General features: G+C 34.3%; 1 protein-coding gene across 8 annotated transcripts in view; it reads left to right on the forward strand.

Moving 5' to 3' along the window:
* Positions 1-25,470, forward strand: part of SLO2 (slowpoke 2) — a 198,317-nt gene that overhangs the window by 164,136 nt on the left and 8,711 nt on the right. For 6 of the 8 annotated variants that reach the window (XM_076532059.1, XM_076532053.1, XM_076532056.1 and 3 more), the window contains 14 exons: positions 5,647-5,830; positions 7,749-7,913; positions 8,896-9,116; positions 9,693-9,890; positions 10,076-10,302; positions 11,043-11,558; positions 13,899-14,060; positions 14,141-14,294; positions 20,243-20,348; positions 20,425-20,552; positions 21,148-21,399; positions 23,011-23,122; positions 23,750-23,935; positions 25,051-25,182. In XM_076532059.1, the coding sequence (XP_076388174.1) occupies positions 5,647-5,830; positions 7,749-7,913; positions 8,896-9,116; positions 9,693-9,890; positions 10,076-10,302; positions 11,043-11,558; positions 13,899-14,060; positions 14,141-14,294; positions 20,243-20,348; positions 20,425-20,552; positions 21,148-21,399; positions 23,011-23,122; positions 23,750-23,935; positions 25,051-25,182 (2,743 nt within the window). The remainder of the gene's footprint in view (positions 1-5,646; positions 5,831-7,748; positions 7,914-8,895; positions 9,117-9,692; positions 9,891-10,075; positions 10,303-11,042; positions 11,559-13,898; positions 14,061-14,140; positions 14,295-20,242; positions 20,349-20,424; positions 20,553-21,147; positions 21,400-23,010; positions 23,123-23,749; positions 23,936-25,050; positions 25,183-25,470) is intronic. The other 2 variants (XM_076532055.1, XM_076532057.1) reach the window with 2 other exon arrangements.

The following is a 25,470-nucleotide window of genomic DNA, read 5'->3' on the forward strand; positions in this document are numbered from 1 at the left end:
ACGCAGCTTATTAACATGTTGATTGTGTCGTGGGAATCGAATGCGTTCCAAGTTCTCGTTGGACAATTAAAAAATTGAAGAAGTCAAGAAAGGATTTTGTACGACGTTAAAATGATTTATTATCGAATTTAGTTCGATTTATTTATTATTCAAATTTCGACTTAAAAAATTCCTTGTCCTTGAAACTTTATTGTATGTTAGTTACAAAATTAGTTTATTTTTATGTTAGAGAAGGATCAAAATTAATTTTTGTTGTGAATGAAATTATCTCTGTACTGAATAACATAATTTTGTAGTCATTTAAGTATTATTATAGGAATCTGTTCATCCGCCATTTTCTTAAGTTGTTGGCCGCCATATTAGTCAAGAGTGCTCACCGCTACAACTCGAATTAAATTAATTATTATTTAGGAGAATAACGAAAGAAAAAACATTTCAATGTTCTTAGTACTTCATTTACAGCATATATTAAAAAATTAAAAGATTAAATTAAAAAATTAATTGTCTTTTTCCTTGATAACTCATATTGTGTCTGACAAACGTTAATTTTGCACCGTAACGTGTTATTCATAAATACTGAAAATACTAAACATCTATCAATTTGAAACCTCTCTTGTACCTTAAACACAAATGATCTCCAAATTAATTTTATACAAAAATGTCTCCTACTCCTAACATTTGATTATTAATAACTTAAAAAAAATTTAAAGTTTGACAATTTTAAGTAACATCCTTACCATGTCACTAAACCGTTGATTTATGCAAAAGAGCAGCAATTTTTCCTATCAGTTCCTCCCTTAAAGCTTTGAACCTCTGAACGAATGTCGGTAAAGGCAGTAAAACGGTCGATATATTAATCCAATTTTCCCGGGGAATTGCTGCTCGAACGTGACATTTTCAAGGGTTCACACGAACTCGGGTAACAACCCCTTTTTGAAAAGTTCTCGTGGCCTTTCGATAAAGGTGGAGGGAAAGTTTCGTTAACGAAGGAGACAGTAGGTGGTCATGTCGTTACTTTTCTTCGCGATATCGGACACCTACGCGAATTGTTGTCGCTCGGTCAGTTTGTTTCGTGACACTAACGCAATATTGTACGACAGAGATCACGATCACTCGATGAAAGCGTGAAACTCGGCTGATTGACCCAGATGCAATGTGGGACAGATGTTAATAAGTAATCGTGGCGGTTCGTGTAGATGGATTGGTATCACCATCGATCGTACGTGATTCATTATTTACCGTGTAATTCTAGAACGACGTACTTGTAAGCTTGCCCTTGTCGTCGTGCACAAAGCGACAAGGGTGGCCGGATGTCGCCTATCTTCTCAGCCGATCTTCAAATTATTCGGAAGTCGTTCTTCAAACGAGCGATAGATACTGTTCTTGGCTCGGTGTCAATGTTTGTTCTGTTGCTAGGCTCGATAATGGTCAAACTTGTACCACCCTAAAAAAAAATTTCAGACCCAACAACAATTTTTTTACAGTCACAAAAATTTTATCAAATATGAAACTTTCTGTATGTTCAAACTTTTAAGTGGCCAGATTTCTTAATCTGATAATTTGAGATTTTTATATGTGTAAATGTTTGAATTCCTAAACTTAAATTTGAACACATCTACCTTGCTTAACATACAACAAATACCAAAATAATTTGTGGAACTTATTTTTCATATTTATTCTTCTTTATACATACATACATATTTATACAATTTGAATATTCAATGATGAAATAAACGCAACATGTAAGACCTAATGAGCGACATACATTGTCTACCAAGTTACAACTGTGAACTATCTATTTCACTGTTTCCGAGAAAGTCAGCAAACGTCCACTTTACGAATGGCATGTCAAGTTTGAAGATGTATAGTTAACGAACACGCTTACTTACAACGATTACTAAGGTTTACAGCAAACGGAGTAATCTACGTTTTCTCGACGTGAAACATAGTACGAGCAGAGTACTTGTACAATCGATAATGATAACGTTGTTATAATGGAGCTACAGTTTACTTCATTTGTACAGTAATAAATCTCTATTGTTTCTTTTATAATTATTTCATGATATTTGATTTTGGATATTCAGTGTGTTATCGCATGTATTTTCATTATTTACAGAGATAAACATAATAAATATTATCATCGCTATAAATATAATGAATACATGTATATGAAAATACATATGTATTGCATACGTCTATACTCTAGTACGTATGTGATAATACAATATTGATATAATACGTGTATAAGTATAAATATATAGTATAGTGTTTATAATTAATTTGAATAATGCTTGCTTAATTTTATAAGTCACAAAAATATGGAATAAGTAAGTGAAATTACTTTATCGTTCATTTCATCGCCATGAGCTCGACAAAAATATTAATCGGAAGCTTAAATGAAATCGTAAACTCAACTTCGTATCTCTCATAAAATTTTACAGACTCTCCAGCGAGCATTGCCAGTATAAATCAAAGAAATCGTTTTGCGACGAATTAGGAAAGGAAAGAAATACGCGCTCATTTAATCCCCTGAAAGCTTCCTCTCTAAATATATCGTTGACACTGTTGAAATAACATTTTCAATTTCATCTCGTAATGTCGCTTACTTTAATGTAGAGACATATAATCAACTCTTTCGACTTTTCTTTGGAATAAGAATAAGAAACAAGCATCTATAAGAGGATTTCAAATTTTTATGTCATAAGTATGAATGTGACGCCTTCAAAATTTATATCGTTTCAAATTTTCAAGTTTAAAAATATTTAACTTCTAAATTTTCACAATTACAAATTTTTAAACTGCCAAATTTCTAAATTTTCAAAATTTCCAGTTCCCAAAATTTTTAAAATTTCCCAAATTCCTACATTTCCCAAATCCAACATTTCTCAATTTCTACTTTTCCCAAATCCCACATTTTCCAATTCCCACATTTCCCAATTCCCACATTACTCAATTCCCACATTTCCCAAGTCCCACATATCCCAATTCCTACATATCTTAATTCCCACATATCCTAATTCCCACATATCCTAATTCTCACATATCCTAATTCCCACATATCCCAATTTCCACATTTACTAATTTCCACATTTCCCAATTCCCACATATCCCAATTCCCACATATCCCAATTGCCACATATCCCAATTTCCACATATCCCAATTCCTACATATCCCAAGTCCCACATATCCCAAATCCCACATATCCCAATTCCCACATATCCCAATTCCCACGTATCCCAATTCCCATATTTCCCAATTCCCACATATCCCAATTCCCACATATCCTAATTACCACATATCCCAATTCCCACATATCCCAATTCCCACATATCCCAATTCCCACATATCCCAATTCCCACATATCCCAATTCCCACATATCCTAATTACCATATATCCTAATTACCACATATTCCAATTCTCACATTTCCTAATTCGCACATATCCCAATTCCCAAAATTCTCAAATTCTCAAAATCCCGGAAATTCACCAAATTTCTAAAATTACCAAAATCCCCTAAATTTTCCAAATTCCCAAAATTCCCAAAATTCCCAAAATTCCCAAAATTCCCAAAATTCCAAAATCTCTCAAATTCCCAAATTTCCAAAATTCCCAAAATCCCCAAAATTCCAACAATCTCAAATTTCCAAAAATTCCAAAAATTCATAATCCTTGTATTATGTTAATCAGTCTTTGATACACGACTCCAAGTATCACAATCAATGCATCAGTGACAGTAACAAACGTAAACACAATTTTGAAAAAGGATACGAGATATGTAGGTACGTTTTTCAGTGGACGTCGAAGCAGTCGTTCGCGAAACGAAAAGCGTCCAATTAAAAAAGCAATATTGCTCTCCATCTCATGCTGTTCGATTCTTTTTTTGTCAATTCGTTCGACTTATTGCCGATACGCAGGCATCGAATAAAATCGTTGCGTCAAATTCACGAGGTAACAGTTAAAAGATCCTTGGTAGCAATCAGCAGGGAATTTTATACGTTTGTATGTTGGGTACAAATGAAATATTGTAACATTTCATTCATTATTTTTGTGATCTTATAAATTAACGTTGTTAATTTGTAAATTATTTCTTTCTACATCTGCGATGATTTTTAGTGCTCTTCGTTACGATGTTTTCGATATTAAAAAATATTTTCGATAAAAAATTTGTGTTATGCTAAAATGTATAGTGAAGCTAGACATTTTTGTGAAATTAGCAATTTTATAAAAAAGAATTAAAACAAGGTTACATTACAATATTTTGACAATCGATTTTGTAATGATACATCATTATCTAACCTTAAACTACCCTAAGAATGTAATAAATGATGCCTTTCAAAGCTTTTTTTTACTCCCTCTGTAATAAAGATTGAAAGAGTGAAATGAGACACCCGTACATTTAAAAAAGCTCTGTTCCAATGCCATAAATACATCAAGAAACAAGAAGCAACAAGCTGGGCAAATATAAACTCGATACAAATATAAAATTGAGGTCGTATGCATAATGCAAATGAATCGTTTATAAATGTTCTTTGTTAGGCTAACTATTACGAATGCTCTTTAAAACAGTCGTTTGATCTTTAGAAGAAGTAGAGACTACTTACACTAGTTCTAAAATATACATGTATTCTTAAATGCTACGTAAGTTTCATTCAAGAGGGATTATAAGATAATCTGGGTTTCATTATATTATGGTTAAGGTTATTCTGGGTAAGCAGCCATATTTAAGGATGTTGGCAATTTGAAGATTAATGAATTTTCTTAACTTGCAAATTTTGCAAATTTTTTTATTTTTTAATTTTTCAAGTTTTTGAATTTTTTAATTTTCAAAGATTCAAATTTTTCATATTCCATTCCCCAATTCCCACATATCGCAATTCCCACATAGCCCAATTTCTACATGTCCTAATTCCTACATATCCCAAATCCCACACATCCCAATTTTCACATATCCCAATTCCCACATACTCCAATTCCCACATATCCCAAATCCCACACATCCCAATTTTCACATATCCCAATTCCCACATACTCCAATTCCCACATATCCCAAATCCCACACATCCCAATTTTCACATATCCCAATTCCCACATACTCCAATTCCCACATATCCCAAATCCCACATATCCCAATTTTCACATATCCCAATTCCCACATATCCCAATTCCCACATATCCCAAGTCTCACATATCCCAAATCCCACATATCTCAATTCCCACATATTCCAGTTTCCACTTTTCCCAAATCCCACATATCTCAATTCCCACATACCCCAATTCCCACATATCCCAAATCCCACATATTCCAGTTTCCACTTTTCCCAAATCCCACATATCCCAATTCCCACATACCCCAATTCCCACATATCCCAAATCCCACATATCCCAAATCCCACATATCCTAATTTTCACATATCCCAATTCCCATATATCCCAAATCCCACATATCCCAATTCCCACATATTCCAGTTTCCACATTTCCCAAATCCCACATATCCCAATTTCCACGTATCCCAATTTTTCAATTGCCAACTTCCTAAATCCCTAATTCCCAAATTCCTCGAAGAATTTAGGAAATATAAGGTTTAATAGAATTCTCCAAAAATCAATCACCATCGGAAAAAGCTCTTTTCAACGAATGTTTCAGCGTATGCGGGATCCAGCACTTCCAAAGAGCAGGGCACAGGCATCTGAATCTGTTCCAAAGCACATACTACGTTGTGGTCACATTTTCTACGGTTGGCTATGGGGACTTTGTACCTGACATTTGGCCCTCTCAACTCTACATGGTTATAATGATCTGCGTTGCTCTTATTGTTCTACCCACCCAGGTACTTGCAGTATTATTTCTTCTCGTAATAATATTTCATAGATGGCTACATCTTGATTAACTTAACCGAACGTGTATATTTACTATTTTGCGAGAAACAAAATTAAACGAGTTAAATTAATAAAACAAATTAATATATCCACATATAAAAACAATACTATTTATGAACGAAGAAATTAATAAAACAAATTAATATATCCACAGATAAAGACAATATTATTTATGAACGAAGAAAATTTTAAAAGTTATTGTATAAAGTCACCATGAATTTTTAAATAAGTTTTTAAAAAAAAAGTTTATATTTCTTTAAAATATGTAACAAGAATTTTTAGTACGGTATTTATTATTAATATTTAATATTCATTTTACCCCTTAACTTGTAATTTGTTCGACAGCTATGTCAGTCAGAGTTAATTAATTACTGTTGCAACATTAAAATATAGAAAGAAGCTTGCAATGTTAGACGTGTCTTGAATTTAACAATCTTTAATTGTACAAATTGTAACCTGTATTGAACTCAAAACTCAGTTGTAGAGCAAACACGATGTATTTTTGTTATAATTGAACTTTGATGTGCGTCACAAGTGTGTAACGATATTATAAACCAAAAAATTAAAAGTTCGCAGAATGTTAATAAAGGTTACTTTCCACCTACTGCATATCGATTACAATATTTTCTGATTACACAAAAAAATAATCCAATATACTATGAATGAAGAATAACGTCCATGTATATACATGAATTCCCAACCTTATCTCCGCATTATATGTAGATTTACTTTTACCGCAGTAAAAGCGATAGCACGTGCAAAACCCTGTTATTTGATTGAGATTTATAAGACAGTGTTTGTGTATGTATCCACGTATCTAATTAATACACGCCAGCAACAAACACAGAATTAAATCCCCTGTGGTGGAATTTAACCCAAATACGCTATTGTGCTTGTTGACCGAGATCATTAACTAATGACGAAGGATAGTGTCAAAGGGCAGACGTCAGCCGATTGCTGATCGTGATGACTGTAATTAGCGTTCAATTGATCTGTCAAATCTGTCAGTCGCACCTATCGCGGGAGATATTCCGATAAACAGGGATACCTTAGAACATATCCGACAATGGTTCAGAAACAGAATCCGTTTCTCCTCGATGAGTTGATGGATTGGTCGATTTAGTGTTCACTTTGGGAAATTAAAATGAGAGACAATTATGTCGATTATGTTGGCAAAATTATTGCACTGAAACATTTTTATTAAAATATTAATTCCGTCAAATGTTTGTTCTTTGAGGTTAGAATCATGAGGAGAGGTTCTACCCATCACTAGCATCATAGTTGGTGGATTAATTATTATTCACAACTTATTCATTGAAATTGTAATTTTTATAACTCTATCAAGTCATTTGTAATAATTTCAAAAATAAACGTATGTTCAGTCAAACGTTTGTTCTTTGAGGTTAGAATCACGAAGTCAGTTTCTACCTATCACTAGCATCATATTTGGTAGATTTGTCATTTATCCTCAAGTTATTCATTGAAATTGTAATTTTAATAATTCTATCAAGTCATTTGTAATAAATTCATAAGTACACCTCAAATTACTATAATTATAATTATTTATACAAGCTATAATTGATAATATAATACATTAATACTGGAGTACATAAAGTATGTTCAAAACATATTTGAATTAACAATGAGAACAAAATATGTTTCCTCACATATGTTATGTGAGTACCTAATACCTATGTGAGTAAAATATATTCGTACAATATATTTTAACAACAAAATTTGTTCAAATCTCATTTTATTTTTCATAAAAATAAACTTGACAGAATTTACAAATTTCCTAAAGAAATACACGTTTTATTAATTATTAATAATCAATGAGTAGAATAGTCATATGGTTTATTGTCTGAATAGTTCGAACAGCTAGCATTCACGTGGATGGAAAGACAAAAGCTTGGTGGATCGTATTCATCACACAGAGCGCAGAGTGAGAAACACGTGGTGGTCTGCAGCACAACGCTACAAGCCGACACCATCATGGATTTTCTAAACGAATTTTATGCTCATCCATTACTGCAGGTGAGAAATTTAATTGATCAATTATTACTTTAATATCCTTTATCGCTGCCTCGTCGTTTATCGCTTTAAAATCGCTTTAATATTTCATTATCTGAACATCGTACACAAGATTTATACATTTTTTTTTTTATTATTTTATGCACTAATTATCAAACTTTCACATTTCATTTTTTAATTTTTCGAGTTCTTAAATTTCGAATTTGTCAAATTTCGAAATTTTCAAATTTTCAAATTCTCAAATTCTCAAATTATCAAACTTTCAAATTTTTAAATTTTTAAATTTCAAAAATTACCAATGTTCCCAAGTTCCCAATTTTCCAATTTCCCAAGTTCCCAATTTTCCAATTTCCCAAGTTCCCAAGTTCCCAAGTTCCCAATTTCCCAATTTCCCAATTTCCCAAGTTCCCAATTTCCCAAGTTCCCAATTTCCCAAGTTCCCAATTTTCCAAGTTCCCAATTTCCCAAGTTCCCAATTTCCCAAGTTCCCAATTTCCCAAGTTCCCAATTTCCCAAGTTCCCAAGTTCCAAATTTCCCAAGTTCCCAATTTCCCAAGTTCCCAATTTTCCAAGTTCCCAATTTCCCAAGTTCCCAATTTCCCAAGTTCCCAATTTCCCAAGTTCCCAATTTCCAAATTTCCAAATTCCTAAGAACCCCAAATTCTCAATTTCCCAAATTTCCAAATCCATAAATCCGTAGATCCCTAAATTTCCAAATCCCTAAGTACTCAAATCCCTAAACTCCACCTAAATCCTAAATTTCTAAATCCCAAAATTTCAAGATCTCCCAATCTCCCAACCTCCCGAATCCCAAAACTCCCAAAATCCCTATGTCCCCAACTTCATAAAATCCTCACACCCCAAAATCCCCAAATACCAAAAGTCCCCAAATCCCAAAATTCCCAAATGCCCAACAGCCAAGAATTAAAATTTCGTAAATGTCTGAACATCATAGGGATGTTCGCGTATATTTTATTGTATCTAGGACTACTACGTGGTACTGCTGTCGCCCATGGAATTGGATACCACCATGAGAATGATTCTGCAAGTACCCATTTGGGCACAGAGGGTAATTTATATTCAGGGATCGTGTTTGAAAGACAGCGATCTCACCAGGGCCAGAATGAACGAGGCTGAAGCCTGCTTTATCCTTGCTGCCAGGAATTATGCCGACAAAACAGCTGCTGATGAACACACGATACTCAGGTCAGGTTATTCTCATAGAATACTAATGACTGAACATCTTAATCTTGTGTAATCTAACATATTTGAAAAACATCTTAATACAAACCTGTTATACATTATTTTCGAAAATGTACTTTTTGCAACATTTTTTTCTTTTCATGGTGTGTTACTTTTGTGTTGTGTATTTTGAACAGAGTGCAACAGAGGGATAAGCAATTTAATTATTACAAATTATGTTCTTTTTAAATTTTTTTACCTTCACCTGTATTTTTATATTTTTTCCTTTAATTTTTCTTCTTTTTATATTAATTTTGAGTAGTTTGGTCCTGGACTGTTGAAATGAGTAAAATAAATTCACATCTTGCCTTGACTACATTCATCAATAAATTTATACTTTTCTCATTTGTTTCTCTATTGTCATTATTTGTCTATATTCATTTTTATATTTACGAGTTTTGTCATTTTTTTTATATTTTTTTTTGTAATCACAAGTTTTATCATTTTTCTCGGTAGAAGATTTCCCTGCGTGAGAATTGCAAACAGTGTCAGCAAGCCAGTGAGTTGCAACGCTAATAGGATTGTTATGATTAATTTCAGGTCGTGGGCGGTAAAGGATTTTGCACCAAATGTTCCTCAGTACGTTCAAATTTTCCGTCCGGAGAACAAACTTCACGTGAAGTTCGCGGAACACGTGGTTTGCGAAGATGAGTTCAAATATGCCCTGTTGGCGAACAATTGTACGTGTCCTGGTGCCTCGACTTTGGTTACGCTTCTGTTGCACACTTCCAGAGGACAGTAAGTCAAAATGAAATTCATCGGTATCAATGAAAAAATTAATCTTACCATTACATTATTATTTATATTATTAAACATTGATATTTATCTCCATTGATATTTGTCTCCATTAAATTAGCTATCAAGGTTTAATATAAATTAAAGCAAGCTAACAGTGCAGATTAACGTTCTCGTTTATTTTTCAGAGAAGGCCAACAGTCGCAGGAAGAATGGCACAGGCTTTATGGGAAATGCTCAGGCAACGAGATTTATCACATCATTCTCGGAGATTCACGATTTTTCGGCGAGTACGAGGGTAAATCCTTCACCTACGCGTCATTCCATAGTCATCGTAAATATGGAGTGGCGTTGGTTGCGGTAAAACCTGCGGAACTTCCGGAATTTTATGAAGATAGTATCCTTCTTAATCCTGGTAATTTTACTCTATATTACTCACTTTAATCTAAGTATTTTCATTTACATACGGTATTGATGGCAACTCACAATATGGCGCGTGATGAGGCTGACCTAGGACGCTAGGTCTAAACCTGAGTTTAGAGCTAGAACACAATTGGTCAGAATGGGAAAATGGATGTCTCACATGTATTTGTGAGATAGTGCGAATTGCGTTCAACAGTTGTTATTCTCATTATTATTTTTATTTGTCAAAATGTAATTGGAAGTGTGTTATGACATAGCTTCTTTTACTTTGGGTCCTCACATAGCAAGTCATGGGTTGGCAACTGCATGTGCTTTTATATACGGTACGATATACATACAAGTACATTTGTATATATATGGTAACTCGTCTTTAAGGAAAGTAACGATAAAAGTGAAGCAGCCTCTTCATTAATCAGATGAACTGCATATCAGAAATTTAAAAATGTTCAAAATTATAGATTGAAGAGTTCCGAAGTTCTTAACTACTGGAATAAACAAACTTCTAAATTTGAGAAGTTTTTGTCAAAATGTGTGAGAAGTTTTAAATTTGAGAAGTTTTTGTCAAAATGTGTGAGAAGTTTTAAATTTGAGAAGTTTTTGTCAAAATGTGTGTTAACCTTGATCAAAATAATCATTGTATAAGCCAACATATTTATTATCATTTAATAATGAATTTTTACAGTATTGTTTCAATTTAAATTAATCAGTGAACCTCCATTAATGATTGTCAAGGTCCCCGTCACATAATGAAGAAAACGGACATCTGTTACTACATGAGCATCACGAAAGAAGAAAACTCCGCGTTCGTCGTGGCGAACAACCAAACGGGAGCAGCAGAGGGTACCCAGGTGGTGATCGAAACGAAAAGCGACGGAATGGGCAACGCGAACAGCGGTTCCACGAGCAACACGACCACCAACAACACAACGACGACCATGAACTCCGGATCTGGGGCTGGGACCACGACGACGACCACCACGATCTCGACCAGCTGCACGATCGCCGGTGGTGATGGGAACGGTACTGCAAACAAGTCCGGTGCCAACGAGCACCATCGTTATTCCAACAGTTGTAACAATGCTCTGAACGAAACAGCTTGCTGCAGGCAGGAGACGACCTGCACGGGGCCCCGTGGACAGAGCGTACACGGTACACCGGCACACAGGGCCCCACAGGTTATATTGCAGGTCCTCCCTAGCACGCCCACACCACTCGAACACCACAACATACTCGCATCCGATGTCCACCGTGAGTGTCGCATGCGCTTGCTCCTATTTTCTTCTTTCTTTTTATATGTGGAATTATTTATTCTCTTATTGTATTCTTTGTGGTTCGGGTTCCTGAAGTAACCGTCTGTTTGGCGATATGGGAAGAGGATCGAGTTTAAGGGATATGTGGATCGGGGGATTAGGGTTTAGGGTTTAGGATATGTGGATTGGGTTGGTGGAAAATGTCTTTGAGAAGGTTTTAAATATCTAAAAGTTATAATAATTTAATATATTGTACTTTTGGAGGAATAGGGCGAGGTTTAAGAATTTTTTGGGTTGTTTGAGGACTATGGAGAGCGAATCGTGTATATGAAAAATATTTTTGTACAAAGGTTTGAATTATTTAAAAATGATAATAATTTAAAACTTTATTCCAAGTAACTGGTACCTTAGACTTCTGTATAAATTTCTATATGTATAATATCTAATACCTATCAATTTTTAATGGCGCAGCTGATTTGCTTTGTTGCCACATGTGGCGCTACTGATGTAACCTAACCGTTTGTTAGCGGCGTTTAAGATGTTTCTATTAAATATGATTTTAATTATTTATCAGAATAATTATGGTTTTATATTAACTGACATATCTGCACGTTGTACTTACTAATTTTAAAATTGTAATACATTAAACTAATCGATAAAGGAGATAAGAGGAATCATGTAAAATAGATGGTTATTTTAGGAACTCCTTGTATAACTATGCTTTGATGTACAATATTTGTCTTTTTATTACCGTCAAGTATAAACTTGAAGAATTTTGAGAAAAGCTACATTATTATAATTTGTAGTAACAATTTGAAAATGATGTAATAATATTGATAGCTTTATTCAAAATAAATTATTTCTATTTACTAATTAATTATTGCTTTTGAATTTCATATCTTAGATTCGAAAAATTTTACTATGAATTAATTTGTAGTAAACTGGTCAACTTTTATAATATTCTAGGTGGGATTTTTTTTGAGATAAATCATTTTTTTCTTGAAACTTAAGATATTTGCAAAAAATAGAATTTTTAAGTTTTAAAAAATTTCAACAGTTTTAAAAATTTTTTAAATTTTTATTGAAAATGATGTATTTTAACATAATATAAAAAACAAGTGAACGAACAACAAGTTTTTATGACTTTAACTGGTACTGTGTTTACATGTTTATCTGATTTGCTACTTCGCATGCGATAGATTAAAATGCACGAATATAGTAATCGCTTTAAATGTTTTCTAATCTTATTGTTATTTTTGTTAGAATAATTAGTTCAAATCTTTTGTTTGATTCATCAGAACTAAAAAAATATGCTTTAAAATGCCTCCATAATTTCAAATAAAAATTCCTGTTCGTTTTAATTACTGTTGTATTCGTTGCTAGTGCAAAATCGTGCTCTCACAGTCAGTTGTATAAATGAATGTTCGCTTTCGTCAAAGTAATTTAGTCCTGAAAACACTCCACTTATTTTGCGTAACCCATTTATTTTCATATCATGATTTACAGTACCATATCTCGAAAAGAAAAACTTCATTGAATTATATATTACAAAAAGCTACTATTTTTATTGTATAATATTTTCAGTAATTTATTCTATAATTCTTACTAGTTATTAATAAATGGGTTAAAACAGCACATACACCATAGCTTAGAACAATCAAGTTCAAAGAGGGAAGGACCTCCACTTGCAGTGATCTGAAACAGATAAATAAAATTGCTTTTACTTTGCATTCGTTGTTGGAATCTAATCTTATACTAACTAAAATTAAAATGTTCTAGTGGACCCCGTAACCCCACATTACTGCACCAAATTTAAGTTTACATATAAATACAATATTAACAAATATACAAGGATTATATACATCACTACTTCGTTATATACATCACTACTTCAAATTCCTAACACTCTGAACCATAGTAAATATTACTAAAATTTCAATGAGATACAATTTTATTTTCAACAAACTTCACGTACCATTTTAACAATACATTCTTTTGTCAACAAATGCACTAAAGTTTTAATCAGAAACAATTTTACTTCCAACAATTCATATACCACTTTAACTATTCGTCCAATCATCAAGAACATTTCGTTCTCTGTATTTTGAAATATTTATTCGACTTATTCTTAGGTAAGTAATCCCTAATAAATGACTCCTCTTTATGTATCAAACTATAAAATCTCTACCAAACCTAATTCATTTTGAATGCAAATTAATGTCTTTCAAAATTCGACCAAAATATGTCTCTCAATTTTAATTCTTCCGTTATAATTTTACTCTTCTTTCCTACACATCAAGATTGTATGACTTGTAGTGACAACTTTCTAATTTCTTAGCCACGTATTTAGATCCCGGAGGATTCGACGACTCGCGCCAGTGTCTAAAAGATGGCGGCTCCACGCCTCAGACACCGATCACAGGAAACCATTTGGACGTTCCCAGGTCCATGGATCCGAATCCAAATTTGCTCAGTCCCGAAATTCTCACGCAAAGAAGGGGTAAATCAAAATCACATAAAATCACAAAAATATCTGTTCAAACACTTTTCACACGAAGTTTCGGAATTGACTGTTCACAGGAAGTAGAAGACCAAGTATACTACCGGTGCCCGACATGTTGACGAGTTCAGCCTTGAATCTTCCTGGACAAGAGTCCTTGGATCACGAAGCTGACGAGTCCGAGGACGAAATGGACGACGACGTTCCATGGAGATCGCCCAGTGAAAAAATAGCGTGAGTATAACCAATTCACTTTCGTTACTTATATCATCGTGTTACGTTTAAGATCGCAAGGATTTAAGGTACAAGGTCTTTTAGTACATGTAATATCATGAGCGTGAAGAAGCGGACTTAGATTGTCACATAAACTTCATAGATATATTAGATTGGAGAGTAGGCATAAATGTTCTGATGATTTTGAGTTGTACAGTAGTTTGAGATTGGTAAATGGATTTGTAATAAGAGGTTGTTGTTGAGTGTTTGCTGGGAGGTTGTTTAAATTGAATTAAATTGAAAAATTTAAAAATTGAAGAGTTGAAAAATTGAAAAATTGAAAAATTGAAAAATTGAAAAATGGAAAAATTGAAAAATTGAAAAATTGAAAAATTGAAAAATTGAAAAATTGAAAAATTGAAAAATTGAAAAATTGAAAAATTGAAAAATTGAAAAATTGAAAAATTGTTTTACAAATATTAATGGACCTTTCTGCCTACTCTCATAGATAAAAGAGCCTCATTTCCTTTTTCCATTCGGTCTTTTTTAATACTGAAGCACGATCGTTAGGTCTTTAAGAATCGAAACGATCTTGCACTGTCTCATGCACTTGCATGGCACGGTCTCTTGTGCATCGGACGTATTTGATGTAAATTATTTATTCGCATACATATCTATTTATCAGATTGTTGCGGATGAAATAAGCGAATTCTTAACCAAACTCTTATATCAATAACTACAATATTTCTAAAATTTATTATATTCCTAAAAAGATTCATTTTTCGAGGACATTTAAAAACACTAAGTCATTGTCCTTTTTACAATATTTTGTTATTAAAAACCGATCCAACTGTTCATAATAAACTTTATTAATAATAAATTCATGAGTCATCTGTACTTTACATGATGAATAAATTTCGTGAGTATGGTGGATCGGCAAAAACTTCACACTCTAATGCTCAAAGTTTCTGAACTGTTAATTGAGAAATACGAGCTCCGTCAGATAATGCGATATTCATCTTATTTTTCTTACCTTATCTTCTTTAAATATTATACATCGAAGCAGTCGTGCAACTCATATTTATATTACGTGTAATACTTCACCATTTTAGCATTTATTAAGATGTCTTTATAAACAATGGTTATGTAAGACTCCATTTTAAATTCTCTTCAAAAAATTAATTCTATCTTGATGCTCTTAAATTGTTTATTAGTCTCAATTAATTGTTACACAGTTTTCTATTAAATCTAATATTCATTACATTATTTCTTTATAATCTTCAAGTTTCATATCCACATGTAATGCTTCACATGTAAAAATCTCACAATACTTTATTTATTATTTGTTGTATTTATTATTACTTCCTATTGCTTGTTATTACTTGTTATTGCTCACAATATTATATTTAGATACCCATAAAAGTTTCAGTAATTTAATTCTTAAATTGTATCAGATATTCCAACAAAATACTTGAACAAACTGATATGAAACTTAAGAACCTCAAATAAAACCGAAATCGCTAATTCCATCCGTAACAACCTAATATATCCGATGAATGTATCTCCTTTGACACTTAATTTTCATTTTGAATATTGTACATTATCGATATTAGCTTTAGGAAGAAGATACTGGCCAACGTCGACAAATATTGATTCTCATTTCGAGAAGTATTCCAAGTAGACATTAGACACCTACCGCTTATAGACTTCGAGTACATACTTCGAGTTCGCCAGTAGTTTCTTATAATCGTATCAGAAATCCGCCATAAGATCGTACAACTCGAATTTCCCTTCTCAATGTTTACTTTAAATAAGATTAAAACTCAATTAACTGAGCTCCGTACGATCTTATCGATCAGCATCGTCGGGAACAAAGTTCCACAGCCACGCTGAAGGAACTTATGTGCACCATGCTCCTGTTTCTGCACTTCTTCTCTTAGATGTTACTTCCCCTGTGATTGTCAACTCGACGTAATCGCGTCCTTTCCTTTCTTCTTTTTTTTCTGATAACGTTTCGAAAACCGAATCTCATCACCGGTTTTTTAATAATCTAAATACTATTTAGATTCACTTTCTGCAATTTATTTAGATGCCTTCCGTATAAAAATTTTGTATAGTGCAATAATTCGTTGTAGACATTTTGTGTAATTTAATAATTCATTGTAGAAATTTTGTGTAATTTAATAATTTATTATAAAAATTTTCTGCAATGCAATAGTTTATTATACTATATAATTTTCTACAATGTAATCATTCTTAAAAGCAGTCTTGAAAGTTTATCTTCATGTAACTAGCGTAATAATCCCACGCATGGTAATTCGATGCGTGCTAATTTAGCGTCTGATAATCCAACGCGTAGTAATTCAACGCGTAGTAATTCCACGCGTGGTAATTCAACGCGTAATAATTCAACGCGTGGTAATTCAACGCGTAACAATTCAACGCGTGGTATTTCAACGCGTGGTAATTCAACGCGTGATAACCCAACGCGTAGTAATTCTACGCGTGGTAATTCAACGCGTGGTAATTCTACGTGTGGTAATTCGACGCGTAGTAACTCCACGCGTGGTAATCCAACGCGTGGTGATTCCACGTATGGTAATTCGACGCGTAGTGATTCCACGCGTGGTAATTCCACGCGTGGTAATTCAACGCGTAGTAGTTCCACGCGTGGTAATTCAACGCGTAGTAATACCACGCGTGGTAATTCAATGCGTGGTAATTCTACATGTGGTAATTCGACGCGTAGTAACTCCACGCGTGGTAATTCGACGCGTAGTGATTCCGCGCGTGGTAATTCGACGCGTAATAATTCAACGCGTGGTATTTCAACGCGTGGTAATTCAACGCGTGATAACCCAACGCGTAGTAATTCTGCGCGTGGTAATTCAACGCGTGGTAATTCTACGTATGGTAATTCGACGCGTAGTAACTCCACGCGTGGTAATCCAACGCGTGGTAATTCGACGCGTAGTGATTCCGCGCGTGGTAATTTGACGCGTAGTAATTCTATGCGTAGTAATTCAACGCGTAGTAATACCACGCGTAGTAATTCAATGCGTAATAATTCAACGCGTGGTGTTTCAACGCGTGGTAATTCAACGCGTGATAATCCAACGCGCAGTAATTCTACGCGTGGTAATTCAACGCATGGTAATTCTACGTGTGGTAATTCGACGCGTAGTAACTCCACGCGTGGTAATCCAACGCGTGATGATTCCACGCGTGGTAATTCAACGCGTAGTAATACCACACTTGGTAATTCAATGCGTGGTAATTCCACGCGTGGTAATTCAACACATAGTAATACCATGCGTGGTAATTCAAGCCGTGGTAATTCAATGCGTAGTAAAGTGTTAAAATTTACACCTGAAAAGTCGATAGTTAAAAAACCGGTGTCGAAGAGAAAAGTCAAATAGGTTTTGAAACGTAGAAAATCAATGTCCGAGAAATAGATTCGAAACGCGTATTTGAATGCAAGTAACGTCGAGTGGTCGGAATATCACGGTGACAAGAAACAGACAGGGCAAAAAACGGTAGAAAATTTCGAAACATAGAAGATCGATGCCAGACTCGTCCGTCATTCACCACCCGAAATACAATTAAACGCAAGTTTACGTTGATGGTCGATCTGTCCTGTCTGAATGTCTTTCGATGCCTGTGCCACTAATCGGCGTCGATGGTATTGAATCCGCTGCTCGATGCTGTCCTGCCTGACACCCTATATGTCCTCGTGGATGTTTTCGATGTCTTCTTTCCTGCATCATCTTTATGCACTGCCGTCTTGACGCACGACCTTTGCCCAGCAGTTTCAAGGGGTGAGTTTACGTTTCTACGCTTTCATATTTAATTATCCTGTCGTTGCGCCTGCCATTTCGAACGTTTGGAATCTAAAAACGAAATCATTATTACATTCTTATGATTCGGAGTCTGGTGGTTTTTAATGAGATGTCTAGAGTTTCTGACGATAGTTGAGTATCATAATTCTGACGAGAATTAAGATAAGAAATATTGTTACTTTTTACAGTTGTTTTTCAACGTAAGTTTATGGGAAGAAAAATGTTAGGTGAATACGAAAGAAAATGTTTTAGTAATTGTTTATAATTTTTTGTGAAATATTTAGTTGACTAGTTTTGTCAATTAGAGTTGTGAGGCGAAGTAGTGTAAAGCGTAATAATGCGATGTGGGCATGGTTAGTCAATGGTATTACAAAACCCGATTTAATTACTATGCGGGAATTCTATATGTAGGAGTATGTCGCATAGTTATTCAATGCGTGATAGGTCAACGTGTAATAATCCAACGCGTAGTAGTCCAGTGTGCGATAATCAGACTTGTAATGACCCAACGTGTGATGCTCCAGCACGTGATAATTCAACGCGTGGTGATTCCACGCGTAGTAATTCCACGCGTAGTAATTCAACGCGTAGTAATTCCATGAGTGGTAATTCAACGCGTGATACTTCCACGCGTGGTAATTCAACGCGTGGTAATTCAACGCGCGGTAATTCAACGCATGGTAATTCAATGCGTGGTAATTCAACGCGTGATACTTCCATGCGTGATACTTCCACGCGTGGTAATTCAACGCGTAGTAATTTCACGCGTGGTAATTCAACGCGTGATACTTCCACGCGTGGTGGTTCCACGCGTAGTAATTCCATGAGTGGTAATTCAACGCGTGATACTTCCACGCGTGGTAATTCAACGCGTGGTAATTCAACGCGCGGTAATTCAACGCGTGGTAATTCAATGCGTGGTAATTCAACGCGTGATACTTCCATGCGTGATACTTCCACGCGTGGTAATTCAACGCGTAGTAATTCCACGCGTGGTAATTCAACGCGTGATACTTCTACGCGTGGTGGTTCCACGCGTAGTAATTCCATGAGTGGTAATTCAACGCGTGATACTTCCACGCGTGGTAATTCAACGCGTGGTAATTCAACGCGTGGTAATTCAACGCGTAATACTTCCATGTGTGATACTTCCACGTGTGGTAATTCAACGCGTAGTAATTCCACGCGTGGTAATTCAACGCGTAGTAATTTCACACGTGGTAATTCAACGCGTGGTAATTCCACGAGTGGTAATTCAACGCGTGATACTTCCACGCGTAGTAATTCAACGTGTAGTAATTTCACACGTGATAATCCATCACGTAGCAATCTAACTCAAAGAAATTTTACTCATGGTTATCCAGCAGGTAGCAATCCCACAGGTAATAATCCACCGCGCTATTATCCAACTAAAAAGACTTAAACTCTTAAAATTGTAAAAATAGAAAAAGCAAATAGATTCGATTGTTAGGTTCCAAATGTTCTTCTTAATTGAAAAGCCACAATTTATCTGACAATATGAAAGACACGTGAAGTAACCTGTATCCTCTACTGATCAATAAAACGCTTCCTGTAGCATGCACACCTTAGCCAATTTTCCAATTCGAAAAGGTGTGGAGCAAAGAGGGGATGAAATTGATGAAGAGATCGCATGAATTTGTAGCTTCGGAATTTGGAAACTGATCGAAATTTAATCCAGTACGCTATTCAAGTTCGTTATTTAATTATATTCGAATCATCTATAAAACAGTTTACTGATATGAAAAGCAGGATTTAATGTTTCGAGAATATAACTTGACATGGTTACATATAATCGAAGTGAATTCGATTAAATACCCTTAAAATTCTATTTTTCGATATTTCAGATATTCATATGTCGTGTATGCTGCATTTTTCACGTTTTCATTATTATTCACGTTTATCGATTTTTCACTTCTCTGCACTTTTCAATATTTATTTTATCATATTTTACAATTTTATCCTTCTGTAATTATTTCTTTATCGAATTTGTTACACAAAGGGAACATTTTCTAGGAAGTTTATTAACATTCTTAGAGAACTAATTTTTCTGAAGATCGTAGATCGTACAAATTTTTAGTCTTTTACAGTTGCCCATTGAAATTTTTGCAGGATCGTCAAAGGATTTCCTCCAGTTTCACCGTACATAGGCGTCTCACCGACATTTTGTTATTTACTTAAAGAAAAGAAACCCCTCTGTTGCCTTCAATTGGCACAGGTATTAATGGTCTTATAATCTCAGTATTTTATTTCAAAAATTCTGATCGTTATCACAAATTTTCTTGAATTACCAGGTCTGCCAACACTGCAGCTACAGGAACGCTAAGGAATACAATTGGCAAAACAAAACTATAATTCTGGCTGCCGATTATGCTAGCAATGGGATCTACAATTTTATAATTCCGTTAAGGGCACATTTTAGGTATACCTTTACACTTTATTTAAACTTCACTAAATGTTTATGGATTCACATATCTAATGTAATGCACTACTTTTTTCCAATAAAAAAAATAAATTGTTGTATATCTTGCAGAAAATATATAATAGTTACAGAAAATATACAAACACGAACAAAAATGTATAACTTTGTATTTTTAAAACCATCTTGTACTTAAACTTTTATTCTTTTTTTGATGATGTCCTTAAGTATTTGATATAAACAATTTTAACACTACTTATACCATCTTGTAATTCGTACATGTTTAAAAAATTGCATCATTTGAAGCATTTTTTAGAACTAATATATTTGCATATTCACTTCAATACAATTCGAGATCATAACAATGTTTATACTGCTTATGATTTTTTTAAATTTATGTACTTTTAAAAAATTGATCAACAAATTCATTATTTTTGTAGTCCATTGTTCATACTTGTAACGTAACTCAATAAGCAAAATTGTATAAAAAGAAAGAAATTAAAATACGTAAACCACATTCAAAGTTAAATATCGAATACAAAGAAGTCGAACACAATAAACAAATAAAGTCGATTTAACGTTGATGAATGATTGCCAGATCGAAAACCTCGCTGAATCCAATCATTCTTTTACTGGAGCGGACGCCGGAAATTGCGTTCCTTGACGCTGTGTCCTACTTCCCGTTGGTATACTGGATGCGAGGAACCATCGACTGTTTGGATGATCTCCTTCGTGCTGGTATCACTCTAGCAGAAAATGTCGTCGTTGTAAACAAGGAACTCAGCAATTCTGCGGAAGAGGACACTTTAGCTGACTGTAATACAATCGTTGCGGTACAAACTATGTTCAAGTAAGCGTTTACATTTTTTCTTATTGCAAACTATGGAGCTGTGGAGGTCTTTTTTATTTTTATTTTTATCGTATTTAGGAATTTTTGTATTTGGGGAGACGGTTTGGGGATTTGGGGGAATTATGATATTGGGGAATTGGGGATATTAGTCGAGGTTTAGAAATTTAGGGACATTGGGATATTTTGGATTTTGAGAATTTGGGAAATTTGGGAAATTTGGGAAATTTAGGAAATTTAGGGAATTTGGAAATTTGGGATATGAGAAACTTGAGATTTGGGTAATTTGGAAGATTTAGGGGATTTGGGGGATTAGGGGGATTTGGGGAATTTGAAATATTTGGTGAATTTGGGGAATTTTGGGAATTTTAGAAATTTGAGGAATTTGGAGAACTTGGTGAATTTGAGGAATTTGGGGAATTTGGGGAATGTGGAGAATTTGGAGAATTCGGGAAATTTGAGGAATTTGGGGATTCGGAAATCTGGAAATTGAGGAATTTAGAAATTTGGAAATTTGGAAATTTGGGAATTCGGAAATTTCAGAATTCGAAAATTTGGGAATTGGAGAATTTGGGAATTGCAGAATTTGAGAATTCGAAAATTTGGTAATCCAGAAACTTTGGGAATTGGGGAATTTGTGAATTTGCAAATTTGGAAAATCGGAAATTTAAGAATTCGGGAATTTGGGAATTGGAGAATTTGAAAATTTGAGAATTTGAGAATTCGAAAATTTGGGAATTGGAGAATTTGTGAATTTGCAAATTTGGGAATTCGGAAATTTCAGAATTCGAAAATTTGGGAATTGGAGAATTTGGGAATTGGAGAATTTGAGAATTCGAAAATTTGGGAATCCAGAAATTTGGGAATTGGGGAATTTGTGAATTTGCAAATTTGGAAAATCGGAAATTTAAGAATTCGGGAATTTGGGAATTGGAGAATTTGAAAATTTGAGAATTTGAGAATTCGAAAATTTGGGAATTGGAGAATTTGTGAATTTGCAAATTTGGGAATTCGGAAATTTCAGAATTCGAAAATTTGGGAATTGGAGAATTTGGGAATTGGAGAATTTGAGAATTCGAAAATTTGGGAATCCAGAAATTTGGGAATTGGGGAATTTGTGAATTTGCAAATTTGGGAAATCGGAAATTTAAGAATTCGGGAATTTGGGAATTGGAGAATTTGAAAATTTGAGAATTTGAGAATTCGAAAATTTGGGAATTGGAGAATTTGTGAATTTGCAAATTTGGGAATTCGGAAATTTGGGAAAACGGAAATTTGGGAATTTGGAAATTTGAAAATTTGAAAATTTGGAAATTTGGAAAATTGGGAATTTAATAATGGAATTTAGAGGTTCGAAGATTTGGAGATTTAGGGAATATGAAAACATAGGTCCTTGGAAATCGAATCTTTGGATCTCAAGAATTTTTTAATAATTTTTAAACTTCCATATTTTAAAATTTCTAAAATTCTACGTTCCAAAGCTTGCTACCTCGAAAGTTACCTCAAGAACTATAAAAACTGTAAATCCCTAACCTCAAAACTTAACCATATAAAAATATATCGACCTTAAATTTTAATAATGTAAATTACAAATTGCAAACCCTCTGTCCACAGATTTTTTCCCAGCATAAAAAGCATAACAGAGCTATCGCAATCGAGCAACATGCGTTTCATGCAATTCCGAGCACACGATAAGTATGCTCTTCATCTCAGCAAAATGGAGAAGGTACTTGTTAATACTACTACCACCTTAAAATATGCGCTTTTATGTGCTTACAAATTTTAATTTCGCTTGTATCGATCTTTCAATAATTCATCGATTGATCGTTCGAAGTTCTTGTTTTGTTAAAAAAAAAATTAAAAACGTAGATTAAATGTAATATCAAAAATTAGTTGCTTTGAATACTGTCGTTCTGTCGCAATACAGCTTGTCAACATTATAAGCGCGTATACTTTGACCTTTACTTTATTACCTTATACGTATAAAGAAAATTTTATTGCAGTATGGGAGGCAACTCGAAGCGTTCTTTCTTGTAAGAAAGCTAATCATCTTTGAAGCTTTCCTTCCACAGCACCTTTTTTTCCAAATATAACACCGTACTGCTTTTCGACACTTTTCAAATTTAGAAGCCTTATTTCCGTTTGTATCTTTTGTTCGATGTTATGTTACTGTTTTTACCATAGTCATGTAAATTCACAGATATGCAAATTTAGTTTTATAACAATTACTATAACAGCTTGTTAGAGCAAAATGTCGTACTCGGATTAATGATAAGATAATAGCGTACGAGTTCAGCAAGAATGAAATATAAAATAAAGGGAGATTAATAGATGTGTACGAACACTTTAACAGAGAGAAAAGGAAAGAGGCTCGCACATATCGTACATGTTTCGGCTGCCATTTGCTGCTGGCAGCGTGTTCAGCGCCTCCATGCTGGACACGCTGCTTTATCAAGCGTTCGTCAAGGATTATATGATCACTTTCGTGAGGTTGTTGCTGGGTGTAGACCAAGCACCGGGATCTGGTTTTCTAACATCGGTAAGATAATCAATATTTTTTATAACTTTTTGTAACATTTTTTATATTGATTGTAGGTCACAATTATAGTCATTACAAATACGTTTTGGAGTTTTCCAAGTTTTCACTTAGCAAGTTCGCAGATTTCTCTGTTTTCGAATTTTTAATTTTCCTAATTCCCAAATTCCACATATCCTAATTCTCACATGTCCCGATTCCCACATATCCCAAATCTCACATATCCCAATTACCACACATCCAAATTCCCACATATCCTAATTCCCACATATCCCAAATCCCACGTATCCCAATTCCCATATATCCCAAATCTCATATATTCTAATTCCCACATATCCTAAATCCCACACATCCCAATTCTCACGTATTCCAATTCCCACATATCTCAATTTCCACATATCCCAATTCTCACATTTCCCAATTCTCAAATTCCCCAATTCCCCCATTCCCAAATTCCCAAATTCCCAAATTCCCAAATTCCCAAATTCCCAAATTCTCAAATTCCCAAATTCCCAAATTCCCAAATTCCCAAATTCCCAAATTCCCAAATTCCCAAATTTCCAAATTCCTCAATTCCCAAATTCCTCAATTCTCAAATTCCCAAATTCCCAAATTCCCAAATTCCCAAATTCCCAAATTTCCAAATTCCCAAATTCCCAAATTCCCAAATTCCCAAATTTCCAAATTCCCAAATTCCCAAATTCCCAAATTCCTCAATTCCCAAATTCCCAAATTCCCAAATTCCCAAATTCCCAAATTCCCCAATTCCCCATTTCCTAACCTCCAAATTCCTCAAATCCCCTAAATTCCCCGAACCCCCCAAATTCCCAAAATTCCCCCAACTCCCCAAATTCCTAAATTCCCAACTTCACAAATTGCTCATACATCAAACGCAGAATTACAGTACACGTATAATTGCCCTTCAGTTTCACGAAGTTAATTAGACTCCCAACTAGCACTAATTACACCCGTAATTAGTCACATTTTCCAATTCCATGTAACTTTCTAATTAGATAATAATATCTCAATCATCGTTAGAGTCCGCACGCACCATTCATCAAATTACACTGCATAAATTAAATATTAATTATCGTTTCAATTTTGCGTTTATATTGTAGATGAGGATAACAAAAGACGATATGTGGATACGAACCTACGGCAGATTGTATCAAAAACTTTGTTCGACCACGTGTGAAATTCCGATTGGGATTTATAGGACGCAAGACACCACCGTATCGGACACGTCTCACGTGAGTATAATTGTTTTTTCATATATTTTTTTTTTTTATTTGAAAGCTGAAAGATTTCGTAAGGGCAGGAAACAACTTTGAATGGCGGCTGTGAGTAGCGCATGGTTGTACCCGCTCTACATTTCGCTCTTTACAGTAGACTTTCGATATATTGCCGTGAGAGGACTATACAAATTTCTGAATTACCAAGTTTTTTAATTTTGATGTTATCAAATTTCAAAATTTCCGATTTCTCAAATTCCCAATTTCTCAAATTTCCAATTTCACAAATTCCGGAATTCTCAAATT

Source organism: Megachile rotundata, chromosome 5 (assembly GCF_050947335.1).
Source record: "Megachile rotundata isolate GNS110a chromosome 5, iyMegRotu1, whole genome shotgun sequence".
Taxonomy (NCBI): domain Eukaryota; kingdom Metazoa; phylum Arthropoda; class Insecta; order Hymenoptera; family Megachilidae; genus Megachile; species Megachile rotundata.